This window comes from Elgaria multicarinata, chromosome 1 (genome assembly GCF_023053635.1).
Source record: "Elgaria multicarinata webbii isolate HBS135686 ecotype San Diego chromosome 1, rElgMul1.1.pri, whole genome shotgun sequence".
Classification (NCBI taxonomy): Eukaryota; Metazoa; Chordata; class Lepidosauria; order Squamata; family Anguidae; genus Elgaria; species Elgaria multicarinata.
Window position 1 is genome coordinate 210,594,924 of NC_086171.1, and position 13,553 is coordinate 210,608,476.

General features: G+C 44.2%; 1 protein-coding gene across 1 annotated transcript in view; it reads right to left on the reverse strand.

Annotated features, from left to right (window-relative positions):
* MYT1 (myelin transcription factor 1) overlaps positions 1–13,553 on the reverse strand; it is a 116,901-nt gene that overhangs the window by 30,849 nt on the left and 72,499 nt on the right. The window contains exon 17 of the mRNA XM_063120970.1: positions 3,496–3,579. Within this exon, the coding sequence (XP_062977040.1) occupies positions 3,496–3,579 (84 nt within the window). The remainder of the gene's footprint in view (positions 1–3,495; positions 3,580–13,553) is intronic.

A 13,553-nucleotide genomic window follows, 5' to 3' on the forward strand; every position in this document is an offset into this window, starting at 1 on the left:
CTCTGTACAGCACCATGTACATTGATGGTGCTATATAAATAAGTACTACTACTACTACTACTACTACTACTAATAATAATAATAATATGCAACTGTTAAAGATACAGGAGCCCTGTCCTTCTTTCCATATGGTCACCCTACATTAGAGAGGGGCTGGATTTCAAAACTGGAGGAATCAGAATACGTACTCACAGTTTGTTAATCCATACCCCCTTATAAATTGGGCTGACTCCCACCCCCCACTGAATTCAGTTTCTGCTTCTGTCAGCAAGTCTTTCCAGCCAGTTTCCATAGCCAATTTACCATTGCAAAAAGGAGGGACGGTTTCATGGGCGTGAGAAATTTTGTAGGCCTCTCCTCCTGAGCATGCTCAGGATTTCCTGCCTGGGTGCATGGGAGCTGTAGTTTCCTTTGCTTCCCAATGAAGTGATCCCACCGGCTGGTAGTCCCGGGCCTGCACAAGGGCAAGCTGTTTTGAGAGTAGCAGGGAGGGCTGTGGGCAAGCCTCCCCCTCCCCCCCCCCCCCCGGGGAAATTTTCCCAGAAAGATTGGGAAAACATTGCCATGCAGAGTCAGAAGCTGCCACTTTTAAAGAAATCCCACGCTTTCTCTGCTGTGGGATGGTAACCCCCTGCCACGACACAGGCTCTGAACACCAGACCTCCCGTCTGCCACCACTTCTTATGGGGCGACACAGGCTCTGAACACCAGACCCGGCCGAGGCTACTCCCTGCTCAAGCCAAGCACCAACACTTGGTACATCTGAGGCAAGGGATAAAGCCCACCCTCCTCCAAACTATGTGGAGAAAGGGGTTTAAAATGGAGAATGGATTTTAATATATATAATAATGCGCTGTGAGTTATATCTGCTTAGGTGAATGATTGTCAGAGTGGGTGCTGAATGTGTAAACTTAAGATGATAAATGCCAAACAGACACGTGGGATTTTTGTGGTAGTTTTAAAAACAAACAATCAAAATTTATTTTTAAAAGTTCGTAAGCTTTGTTTCAAGTAACAACATTTAAAAACCTTTTTGAAACCTTCCATACAATCCTGTCACTCTCACATTCGCGCTTTCCTTTTTCTCACACAATCACTCTTGAACTTTCTTTATTCTCAGTATTGATTAATATACATCAACTACGTGCACGCCACACTCTAAAGACACCACTCACTACACTGACTCTCAAATTTCCCAGAACTTAAGTACCATAAATACAGAGAGCACTACAGACTCTAAGAGTCCCTAACAAGTCTCCCTGAAAAGTTTTCCTGAAAAGATCTCTCAATCCCCTCAGTCCTTCCCTTATATATCACTCCTCCCCCTCCCAAGACATTCTAACTCCGCCTACTCAGGCCAACATTCTAAAAACCACAGACTTACAAACCACAGACATACCTTTGGGATTGACTTGTGGGGTGTAACGTGTGCCCCAGCACAACGCCTGGAACCCCACTTGACTGCATGGGTGAACTGGGTGCTTCTTGGGGGTGGGGAGGGGGAGGAAAAGGAGGACAAAGGGGGGAGGGGAAAGGTAGTGGTTGCTTTGCCTGCCACAATCTTCAAAAATCATCCTGAAAATATTATTGTGGTTTTAATGTCCTTAGCTACACTTATGGAAAGGCGGGATCTTAATATGTAAAGTAAAGAAGCAATGAGGGGTATTGGGAAGGGTCGTGTGCCTGTGCCTGAGAATAGTTGTTTTTAAATGGAAGGAAAGGAAAGGAACCTCTCGTGCAAGCACTGAGTCATTACTGACTCTTGGAGGGACGCCAGCTTTCGCTGATGTTTTCTTGGCAGGCCTTGTAGCGGGGTGGTTTGCCATTGCCTTCCCCGGTCGTTATTACCTTTCCCCCAGCTAACTGGGTACTCATTTTACCGACCTCGGGAGGATGGAAGGCTGAGTCGACCTGAGCCGGCTGCCTGAAACCAGCTTCCGCTGGGATCGCACTCAGGCCGTGGGGAGAGTTTCAGCTGCAGAAACGGCTGCTTTACCGCTCTGCGCCACACGAGGTTGTTTTTATACTTTCGGTGGTTTTAATTTTTGTATGTCTGTTTTTAATGTTCATTGTTTTTAACTTTTGTAAACTGCCCAGAGAGCTTCGGATATGGGGCGATATATAAATGAAATAAATAAATAAATAAATAAATAATCCTGATGCAGGGAAAGCATGGGGTTTGTGGTGTCCGTTCACCCTGCCAGGCCCGCCCCCTGCCTGGGTGGATGGTGCCAGTTGCTGTAATGAGGTTAGATGGCAGATTTATTTATTTATTTATTTATTTATTTATTTATTATATTTTTATACTGCCCAATAGCCGAAGCTCTCTGGGCGGTTCACAAAAATTAAAGCCATGATACAAATACAGATGTGCTGTATTTAATTGGGGTAAGTGGCTGACTTTTTTTTTTAACTCACAGCTTCGCGGGAAAGGTCTGCAATGGCTGTGAGGTGGCTGCTGAGTCATATACCTGACACAGCGCCACTGCGCACCCACCGCAGGGCTTTCAGAGCGTCCAGGCAGCCACTTAGATTCTCCACCCCTGGGCCTCCATAACAGGGTATAACTCCAGCAATGCTGCTGTTTACCATAAAGTACCCACAGAAATGAAGGATAATTGAATAAAGATTTTTGTAAATCAATTAACTACCTGGGCTTTTAACTAATCAATTAGTCAATTAAATTTAAATACGTTTGCATATTGCAAAACAGCAAGAGAGGGCCACCTGAGGATCCTGAAAGAAAGAGACTGCTTCTTGTAAGATAATTTTAAATGAAATGGACATTAAGAGTTAGTACTCATTGGTAGAAGGAAAGGGCCATTTTGTGCAGGAAGCCAACACATCTTTGCAGCCAGCATGGCAACAGCCATTTAAGAATTCCATTTTAAGTCCTTCTGACTGTGAGTTCCATTGATTAATCAGGGAAGGGGAGGATTTTCATCTGTGATTAAAGTTTTTGCCAATTAAGCACACTAATTTGTGGAAATGAATTGATGCAAGCTGGTACAATACAAGTTGTCCAATCACTGTCACCAACCATATTTGTTTGAGCTAAGCTAATCATGTCCAAATCCCAGTACTCTCAAACCGGCAATATTTGGACTTTCCTGGTGTAAAAATACAGTAAGAAAGTACAGATCAATTTTACATAAAAGTGCCAATAGTCTTCAGTGGAATAGGTAACCCCACTGAACAGTTTTAAGGTAAGTGCATGCTCAGAGCAGGTGGAATATTATCACCTTTATTTGAGAATCATAAACCAGGAATTCATTCCACTAGTTTTGGTGGGAATTCATTTTATGTACATCCAATCCTGACTTGTTTTTTGCCCTATACTTTTGTCCTAGGGGTAGTGCCAGGCCCATATATCTAAAAACAATTGATGTATTAATATAAAACTTTCAAAGCTGTATCTACATATCTGCATTTTGTATAGGACGTGCACAATAAGGTAGTTTAGGAAACCTGCTCAGAAATTTTCTGGTCACTTACTTCATCAGCTCTGGGTCCTCTTTGTCATCTTTTGTGGGGGTGATCTTGATTCCACTTTTCTTGGCACGAGGGCAGCCTGATAGACTACGTTTTCAAAAAGAAGAAGAAAGGTCATCACACTTGCAGCCTGGCAGCATATACCTCGTTCCCAGACTTCAGTCACCTTATTTTCTTTAAGAACATATGAAGAGTTGTGCTGAATCAGACGAAAGGCTTATCTGGTCCACCATTCCATTCCACAGTGGTCAACTAGACACCTGTGGGAAGTCAGCAAGTGCAAAAGCACTCTCCCATTCATGTTCCCCAGCAACAGGTATACAGAGGTGTAATGCCTCTGATACTGCAAGTAATCTATAGCTATGATGACTAGACATTGATAGCCTTATGTTCCATGCATTTCTCTAATCCCCCTTTTAAAGCCATTCAAGTTGGTGTCTATCCTACATCTTGTGGTACCCAATTCCACAGTGTAACTATGTGCTGTATGAAGAATTACTTCCTTCTGTCTGTCCTGAATATCCCACCTATCAGCTTCATGAGATGACTGTGGCTTCTATTATGAGAGAGGGAGAAAAATGTCTCTCTATTTGCTTTCTCCACACCATACATAATTTTGTACACCTCATCTCTCTCCTCACTTGCCTTTGATTTTGATCGCTTGCTTACCCTGTCTCAAGGACTTGGGTTAGGAAAAGATGATCTAAATTGGATAAAGCATGCGGGATAAGATAAAGTTAGGGAATGAAGGAGGGTAGCAAATACACTTCTAGAAAACTAATTCATCAGTTAATTCTACTCTCATTTTCTTGGCTTCATTTAAAGAACTTTCCATTCTTTTTCAACACAGCCAAATGTGAATGTTGAACATCAGCATTTATAGCTACAGCTGGATGCACCAAAATCTCAGGTTGACAATATTTAAAAGCTTATCCCCATTATGTATCTGAGACAGACATTGTCTGGCATAATCTTTGACTTTTGCACATATTCAAATGATTATTGGATCCTGTCACTTCTTTCCTTTCAATATTGCCAGCATCTGCCATTTCCTTTGCACCCTATGTCTAGACCTTTAGAATACTGGGACCCTTGCTAGACTTCCGTTCTATTTAAATATCCTCTCTCCAATATGTCTTGTATTCAGACACATTGAATTAACACTGCTCCTTTCTCTCAAGCACACACACACACCCTGCCTACAGATTCCATGTCCCTCCTTTCCCTTGGACTAGTAGAAATCTTGCAGGTGGCCTATGTTAAGAGCTTTGTCAGTAGCTGTAGAAAGAAACCTGTTGTATTATCAACACTAGAGCATCATCACACGGGGAAAATCGCATTTGCTTACTGTCGCTTCTCCGCCCACACGTTTGTCCCTCATTACTTCCTCTTTCGAAAGAGGAAGTAAACAATGTGCATGTGGTCCATTCAGTGGGCTGTTTTGATCCCGCTGCTTCTCCTGCACACAGCAGGAGATAGCGGCGAGTTCTGTCTTTACAATAAGTCGGATTTACTGGGGTGTTTTTTTGTCGTGCGAGGAAGGGTAGAAGTGGCGGGAGGTGTGTGGAAGGCAGACGACATTATGAGACCGACCCACGAAATCCGTGAGTGACCAGTAACGAACGTGAAATAAAACACTTGTCTGCAATAAAACGCTAATCTGATGTGTAACTCTGGCCTAATCTGCACCAAGCAGGATATTGCACTATGAAAGCGGTATGAAAGTGGTATATAAAAGGCAGGAGCCACACCAAGCAGGATATAGTACTATGAAAGCGGTATAAAAGTGGTATATGGTATGTGTTCAATGGGCCCCGACAGTTGTCAGTGCACTTCAATACTGCTATAAAGCAGTAGAGTGGCTCCTGCCTTTTATATACCGCTTTCATAATGCAATATCCTGCTTGGTGTAGATTAGGCCTAAATTTCAACAGACAACACAAAATCATTTCAAAACTCCATTGCAATATTGTGATCATATCACCCCTTCCATTTAAAACCCTACACTACTTCCCTGTCGGCATGGTATGAATCCCCTTCCAAATAGGAGTTCTCATTTTCAAAGTTTGCCACCTCTTTACTCTTGACATCTGTTAGTATGTCCCTTCTTCGTTACAAGAATTCACACACCCCTCCTTCGCTGCTTAATTCTTCTCCCATTGCCCTCTCTGTGACTTCTGTGATGCTTCTTCTCATGGAAAAGTCTACCTGGTCTTCATTCATCAGTCCGCTTTCTCCTCCCTTTTCAAATCTCTTCTTAAGAACCCACACTTTAGCAAAACAGCTCCTGAACAACAGTTTGATACATTCTAACTATGGCCCTGCACAAAATTTCATGTAGAAATGAAGGGAGGGGAGAATTAGGATTGCATCCATTGCTCCTCCCTCAAACACCACACATTCAAGGTTCTGTTGGCACTGTGGTCTACACATACCCAACCAAATGTGCATAGGAATCCTATGCACAGGATTTGTACTCTGTAAAAATGGCAGATACAGATTAGGGTTTTGTCAGTCGTCTTTATCTACTTTTGGTTTTATCGCAGAATTAAGGTCCAAGCACTACACGAAGAGTGTTTCCTTTCCTGCTACATAAGGTGAAGGTGGCATTATGGGATAGTGGAATAGCACAATTACCCAAGTGGAAATTGTGTTTTCTTTTGCTTTCTTTAAATAGTACCGTATTTTTCCTGCTCTAAAAAAAATCGATGAAGCGCTGTTTAAAAACAAGCGAAATTGGAATAATCTAAAGAACCCGTAAACAACCGTGAATAGGGAATGATGAGCGCACAATAAATTCCTTGTGTAGAAAAGCTATGAATGAGTATCTGCACAGAACTTGTGTCCATACTCGTTATGTATCTTATCATAAGAACATAAGAGGAGCCATGCTGGATCAGACCAAAGGCTTATCTAGTCGAACATTCCATTCACACAGTGGCTGACGAGATGCCCATGGGAAGCCCACAAGCAGAACATGAGTGTAATAGCATCCTCCTTGGATGGCTAGATATTTATGCTGCCTTTCCCTATCTTGCTCCTTTTCTCTTATGCCAAGGTGCCTTAAATGTGTTTCATGTAGGGTTATCTCAGTAATTGTTACAACAACCCTCTAAGGTGGACCACTATTATTACTAGGGGTGTGCACGGACCCCCCGCTCCGCTTCACTTGCAGATCCGCCATTTTTCGGAGCGGGTCGCTCCGCCCCGCCCCCGCTCCGCCCACTTCCGCTCCGCTCCGCTCGGAGCTCCGGATCCGGATCCGGAGCTCCGTTTTTGCCCCCCCATAGGGTTGCATTGAAAGCTAAAAAAGTAAACAACTTTTTTTCCGTTGAAGTTAGAAACCTCACGTTTGGCACCATGACACCTCATGGGCGTATACACACACACGCCAAGTTTCAAGGCAATCCCATCATCCCCTGATTTTTGGCGAATTTTTGAAAATCGGGCACCCCACACACAACATCCCTGCGAGGTGGGCAGGGGAGGAGGGAGGGAAGGCAGGCAGGCATGCAGCTGGCATTTCTGGGGGCATAAGGAAGGGAGCCAAGGATAAGCCAGTAATGCATAGAAAATGGAATAAATCAATCAATAAACAAAGGAGGGGTGGAATTAAAAGCAGCAGTGTTGCTCAATAAACAGCAAGAAGAATTAAAAAAAAAAGGCTATATCTGTCTTTTACCAGCAATAGGGGGACGTGCCCGGGGGAGGGGGAAGTAGCTGCCAGTTCAAGACAGCCACCAACAGCTCTGAGAAGAAGTAAAACGCTCACTTCAACTCATAACAGGCATTGCTCCACCACTGAAAAGTGACCATTCACTTCAACTCATGATAGGCATTGCTCCACCGTTTTACTCTCTTTGGAAGGCTCTATGGCCTTCCAGTGCAGGAGAGAGTGGGGGCACGTCCACGATGAGATGCCCTAGGGGAGCTCATCCCCTTGCACCACATCGATTCAGTTGTTCACCAAGGTTAGGGTGGGGAGCAGTGCTGTGTTTTCTATCTCTTATTCTTGGCTTAGTATATGATTTCAGGTTGTGTTTGTGCATTTGGTGGGGCTACTGTGTTAAAAAACACGGGGAAAAGCCCGTTCAGATGAAGAAAGAGAAGTTTCCCAGAATCCCAAGTTACCTGTTTTGCCTATGCCCTCCTCCAACTTTGGGATCATCATGACCGGGAGCTGACTCTGCCCCTCAGCCCTTTGAAAAAGGTATTTTTCCCGCCGATTTTTAAAAAACTTCTAGCCCGCGACCCGTACGATGCAGAAAGTTGAGAGTGGTCTCAAAATGACCCCCATCCACGACTCTCTGTGCACAAGAATTTTCAGAACGATAGCTTAAACCCCCCCCCAGTTATCCCCGATTCTTTCCCTCAATGCAATCCTATGGGCGAAAAGCCGAAACGGAGCCCCGCGGTTGACCCTATTTTTAAAAAACTTCTAGCCCGCGACCCGTACGATGCAGAAAGTTGAGAGTGGTCTCAAAATGACCCCCATCCACGACTCTCTGTGCACAAGAATTTTCAGAACGATAGCTTAAACCCCCCCCCAGTTATCCCCGATTCTTTCCCTCAATGCAATCCTATGGGCGAAAAGCCGAAACGGAGCCCCGCGGTTGACCCTATTTTTAAAAAACTTCTAGCCCGCGACCCGTACGATGCAGAAAGTTGAGAGTGGTCTCAAAATGACCCCCATCCACGACTCTCTGTGCACAAGAATTTTCAGAACGATAGCTTAAACCCCCCCCCCCAGTTATCCCCGATTCTTTCCCTCAATGCAATCCTATGGGCGAAAAGCCGAAACGCAGTTTGAGCCCCGCGGTTGACCCGATTTTTAAAAAAATATTGCACGTGAACCACAGCACGCAGAGAGGTGAGAGTGGTCTCAAAATGACCCCCATCCACGACTCTCTGTGCACAAGAATTTCCAGAACGATAGCTTCAAAAACAACGTAGTTATGCGCGATTATTTGCCGCAATGCAATCCTATGGCGAAATGTTTTCAAGATGGCGACCGGAGCGCTCCGACTGAACTCGGAGCTCCGAAAAATGGTCGCTTCTCTTCGCCTTGCTTCTAGGGGGTCCGCGGTCCGCTCCTACTCCGCCTCTGGGTAAGGCGGAGCAGGCCAATCCGCTACTGCTTCTACGCTCCTAATCGGAGCGGAGCACATCCCTAATTATTACCCCAATGTTGCAGATGCAGGGCTGACACTGAGAGACAGGACTTTGTTTCAGGCTGCCTTGTACGTCCATGGATGATTTGAAAATTGAACCTTTACTCCGTTCGCCACTGTGCAGCTTCAGCTTTCAGTAAAAACTCCTTTCTCTCAACTGAACATCCCAGCAAATAGGAACAATTTCCTCCTTTGATTCACCTGCCTGTGCTTTGATCTTGATCATTCTGTTTCCACACCTCACAAGGAGGGAAATGGTGAAAATTAAGAAGAAAAAGAAAAAAGAAATCATTTGCTTTGAGGGGGAGATAGTTTGCAATTAATAGTGTCTAGATAAAAAGATATTTGCTAGCAGACGGCAGCTGTTAATGGAACTGTTCAAATGGGAGCCTGTGAGGTCCCCATTAATGTTCGAGAAAGATAATAGAAGTCATAAATAGGCGGTGTTATTAACAGGAATTTTGTGTCAGCTAAATTCTGACCCTTTTGTGTTTTATTCTGCTGAAGAGAGAGCTTCTAATCTGATTCTGGGAAATGGTTTTTTTTTTTTTAAATCAGATTAAAGAGATGAAAGTAGAGCTCACTTGTTGCCAACTTTCATGAACACATTACAATTTGTCCATTGTGCCATGAGCAAGTAGAGATAGTGGTAGAATTTAAATGAATTTACTTCTAGAAATGTCTATGTAGTTTAGTACATAGTGTGTCCTATCCAAAGGGCCCAAATAACATTTCATAAGAAAAATGAGAACAACTTGGCTGGGGATAGTCATAGAATTTTAGAATCATAGAATAGTAGAGTTGGAAGGGGCCTATAAGGCCATTGAGTCGAACCCCCTGCTAAATACAAGAATCCGCATGAAAACATACCGGACAGATGGCTGTCCAGCTGCAGTGGCCACCATTAGAGTAGAATGGAAAACCCCGATGGGTGTGGGGGCAGAAGTGCATCTTCTGGGCCTCCGGAAAGTACGCAGATTCCCCTGGCCATGCCATAGCGTAGAAGGGAAAAACCCTTCTCCTACTTCACCTAGTGCCCATCAGGGCCTGAAAGGGCCTCTTAACACAAGAGGCCTTTTCAGGCCCCGATGGGTGTGTGTGTGTGGTAAGTGGGCCTCTGGAAAGTGTGCAGATTATCATGGCTGGGCGGAATCTGTGCACTTTCCAGAGGCCCGGAAAGCATGCTTTCCCACGCCTCTCCCCCCAGTGCCCATTAGAGCCGAAAGCCTTTTAGGCCCTGATGAGCACCAGGGGAGGAAGGGAAAGCGCACGTCTGAGGCCTCCAGAAAATGCGCAATTCCCCTAGCATGCTAATTCCCCCCACCTGAACCCTTTCAGTCCCTATTTCTCTCTTCATCATGTTCCCCTTTCTCTACTCTTTCCTTTATTGATTTCAGAGACCTCCCGCAGTTTACAAACCCCAAGCCATTTATTCTCTTCTCACATACCATCCGAGACAAACATGAATTGTGGGAAATAGAAAATTTGGGGTGGGTGTCAGCATGGAACCAGTCAGGATATGCCTGAGGAGGCCTTAAGAAACAAACCATGTCTGCATGATAAGTGTTTTATGATGCACGTTAAGATAGACAAATGCCCTACAGCTCTCTGCATTCCCTAGCCAGCATTCAGGAGTGTGCCCTTATTTGTCTGTCTGTCTCTTTTCTTCTACCCTATAAATCCTCTAGACATCATTGTTGGGTTTGGTGTGTGCAGGGTGACCATATGAAAAGGAGGATTGGACTCCTGTATCTTTAACAGATGTGGAGGAAATGGAATTTCAGCAGGTGTCGTTTATATGCATGCAGCACCTGGTGAAATTCCCTTCATCATAATCGTTAAAGCTGCAGGAGCTGTACTAGAGTGACCAGATACAAAAGAAGGAAGGGCTCCTGCAGCTTTGACTGTGATGAAGAGGGAATTTCACCAGGTGCTGCATGCATACAAGTGACACCTACTGAAATTCCCTTTTCTATACAACTGTTAAAGTTACAGGAGCCCTGTCCTCCTTTTCATAAGGTCACCCTGGGAGTGTGACTATTTCCTCGATCACTCTGAGGTGATCTTTTTAGGCCTTGACCTCCTGTTCCCCTCAGAATTCTTCTCAACTCTAAGATCCATCAACCCTTTCTCATGCTACATACATCTGTGCCCACCTTCTCTCACATACCCACTTTCCTGCCTTCAGTGTCCTTCCCCCAGTCCCATGAGAGTATTTCTAGGGTGACCATATGAAAAGGAGGACAGTGCTCCAGTATCTTTAACAGTTGCATAGAAAAGGGAATTTCAGCAGGTGTTATTTGTATATACGGAGAACCTGGTGAAATTTCCTCTTCATCACACCAGTTAAAGCTGCAGGAACTATACTAGAGTGACCATATTTACAAGAGGGCAGGGCACCTGCAGCTTTAACTGTTGTGATGAAGAGGAAATTTCACCAGGTTCTCCATAGTATTCCCCTTCTTTCATTTGCCCTACATCTTAGATGTAATGCTGTTGTGAATAGGAGGGGACAGAGCTGTTCACCTGCCAGAAACGTTGGCAGTGAAGATGGTTGTTATTAGCATAGGGAGTGAGTCAGATTTCAGTGCTGTTGTGCTGCTGGCAGAAACAAAAGATAAATCTTACACCTGAACTCCTCATGTCCTACGCTCCTTTAAAAAATAATTTTTTAGTGAGGGACAGCTCATATGCTTGGCTTAAGAGAGGTGGCCAGGGAACATGGTAGCCATATTATTCCAAGGGACTTTCCTGGGGTGAAATGGTTTATATCGTGTTGTAGGCCTTTCGATATCTATGGAGGGCTACCACAGAGAATGACTGTTAGCAGTTAGCAGCAAAAAACATGGCATGTGGTCCTGCTGAGAGATCAGAGCAGAGTGTGGGGCACGCCATGAAAGTGGCAGTCCTGAGGTAAACTCGTGTGGTAATATCATGAGGCCTGGCCAGTCAAGACTCACTATGGAAAGGATTCACTGCTTTAAGAAATATTTGGCTGTTCCCAACCTGGGTTTGGAGGAAGAAACTTGTGGAGGGAGAAAACTTATCATGACATTTATATAGGTTGTAGCTGTGCGTATTCCCTTCCCCAATTCTTCTTCCTCTTTGCCCCACTTTTGCCCAATTATCTAATTAGGGTGACCATATGAAAAGGAGGACAGAGCTCCTGTATGTTTAACAGTTGTATTGAAAAGGAAATTTCAGCAGGTGTCATTTGTATATGTGGAGAACCTGGTGAAATTTCCTCTTTATCACGACAGTGAAAGCTGCAGGAACCCTGCCCTGTTTCAAATCTGGTCACGCTAGTATAGCTTCTGTACCTTTAACTGTTGTGAAGAGGGAATTTCACTAGGTTCTCCATATATACAGATGACACCTGCTGAAATTCTCTTTTCTATGCAACTGTTAAAGTTACAGGAGCCCTGTCCTCCTTTTCATATGGTCAGCCTAATTATGTCTCAAAATATTCAGCTTTTGCTCATGATTCTCATATACTCCCTTTGCCTCACTGTTGCCCAATTATCTGTTTGGAACCCTTATCTTTAGGCCCCAAATAGACATTACTTTAAATCTCTGTATAGCAGGTACATCTTCTGTTCTACAGCAGGCAAAAGGGCCCCAATCCATCTCTTAAAATCCCCCTTACGCCCAAGCTGGAGTCCCAATGAAAATTGGGAGCCCTAAAGTAACATCTGTTTATTCTAGAGTAAAATTCTCAGTTTTTGCTCACAAGTCTCATACTAGGGAGGGAAAACCCCAACGAAAGCTGCCTCCTGCACCCAGTTTTTAAATCTCTGTATGTGGGTGGGTGGGGGTTCCTCCCTTCTTTCAGCTCTTTCCCCCAAATAACCTCAGGAATTCTCTTTGGTTTTGTACTAATAAGAGGAAAAACCATCCTCCAGGCATTCAGCATGTTCTCCTATTCTTGCTGTTACTTGAGGTTTGCTGGCCATGCCAGGTTGCCTTCGTGATAGATAAGCAGAGCCAAAGTTTGAGCAGGATGGGACATCTCTGAATCCTCGTACATTTGCACACAAGAATGCAGAAGATCTTGTATATTGTACAGGGGATCTTGATTCTTGCATACAGGCAAGGATTCTTGCACATCTGGCAACATTGCTTTACTTTCCAGTTGTTTCAGTCACTTTCACACATATGTGCTTGGAAAGTTTCCAACTTGTGCCAGGATTTGGGGAACTCACTATTTTATTTATTTTTTTATTGCATTTTTATACCGCCCAATAGCTGAAGCTCTCTGGGCAGTTCACAAAAATTAAAACCATTCAAAGTATAAAACAAACAGTATAAAAACATGATATAAAATACAATATAAAAGCACAACCAGGATAAAAGCAGCAGAAATACAAATTTAAAATACAAATTTAAAACAGCCAAGTTTAAATTAATTTATAGACTGTTAAAATGTTGAGAGAATAAAAAGGTCTTCACCTGGCATCTGAAAGAATATAGTGTAGGTGCCAAGCGAACCTCCTTAGGGAGCTCATTCCACAGCCGGGGTGCCACAGCAGAGAAGGCCCTCCTGGTAGCCACCTGCCTCACTTCCTTTGGCAGGGGCTCACAGAGAAGGACCCCTGAGGATGACCTTAGGATCCGGGCAGGTACATATGGGAAGAGGCGTTCCCTCAGATAGCCTGGCCCCAAGCTGTTTAGGGCTTTAAATGTTAATATGCGGTATTTGAATTGGGACTGGACCTGGACTGGCAGCCAGTGAAGCTGGAAATGGACTGGCGTGATGTGGTCTCATTGGCCAGTCCCTGTTAGTAAACGTGCTGCCCTGTTTTATACCAGTTGAAGTTTCCAGACCATTTTCAAAGGCACCCCCACGTATAATGCATTGCAGTAATCCAAACGAGAGGTTATGACAGCATG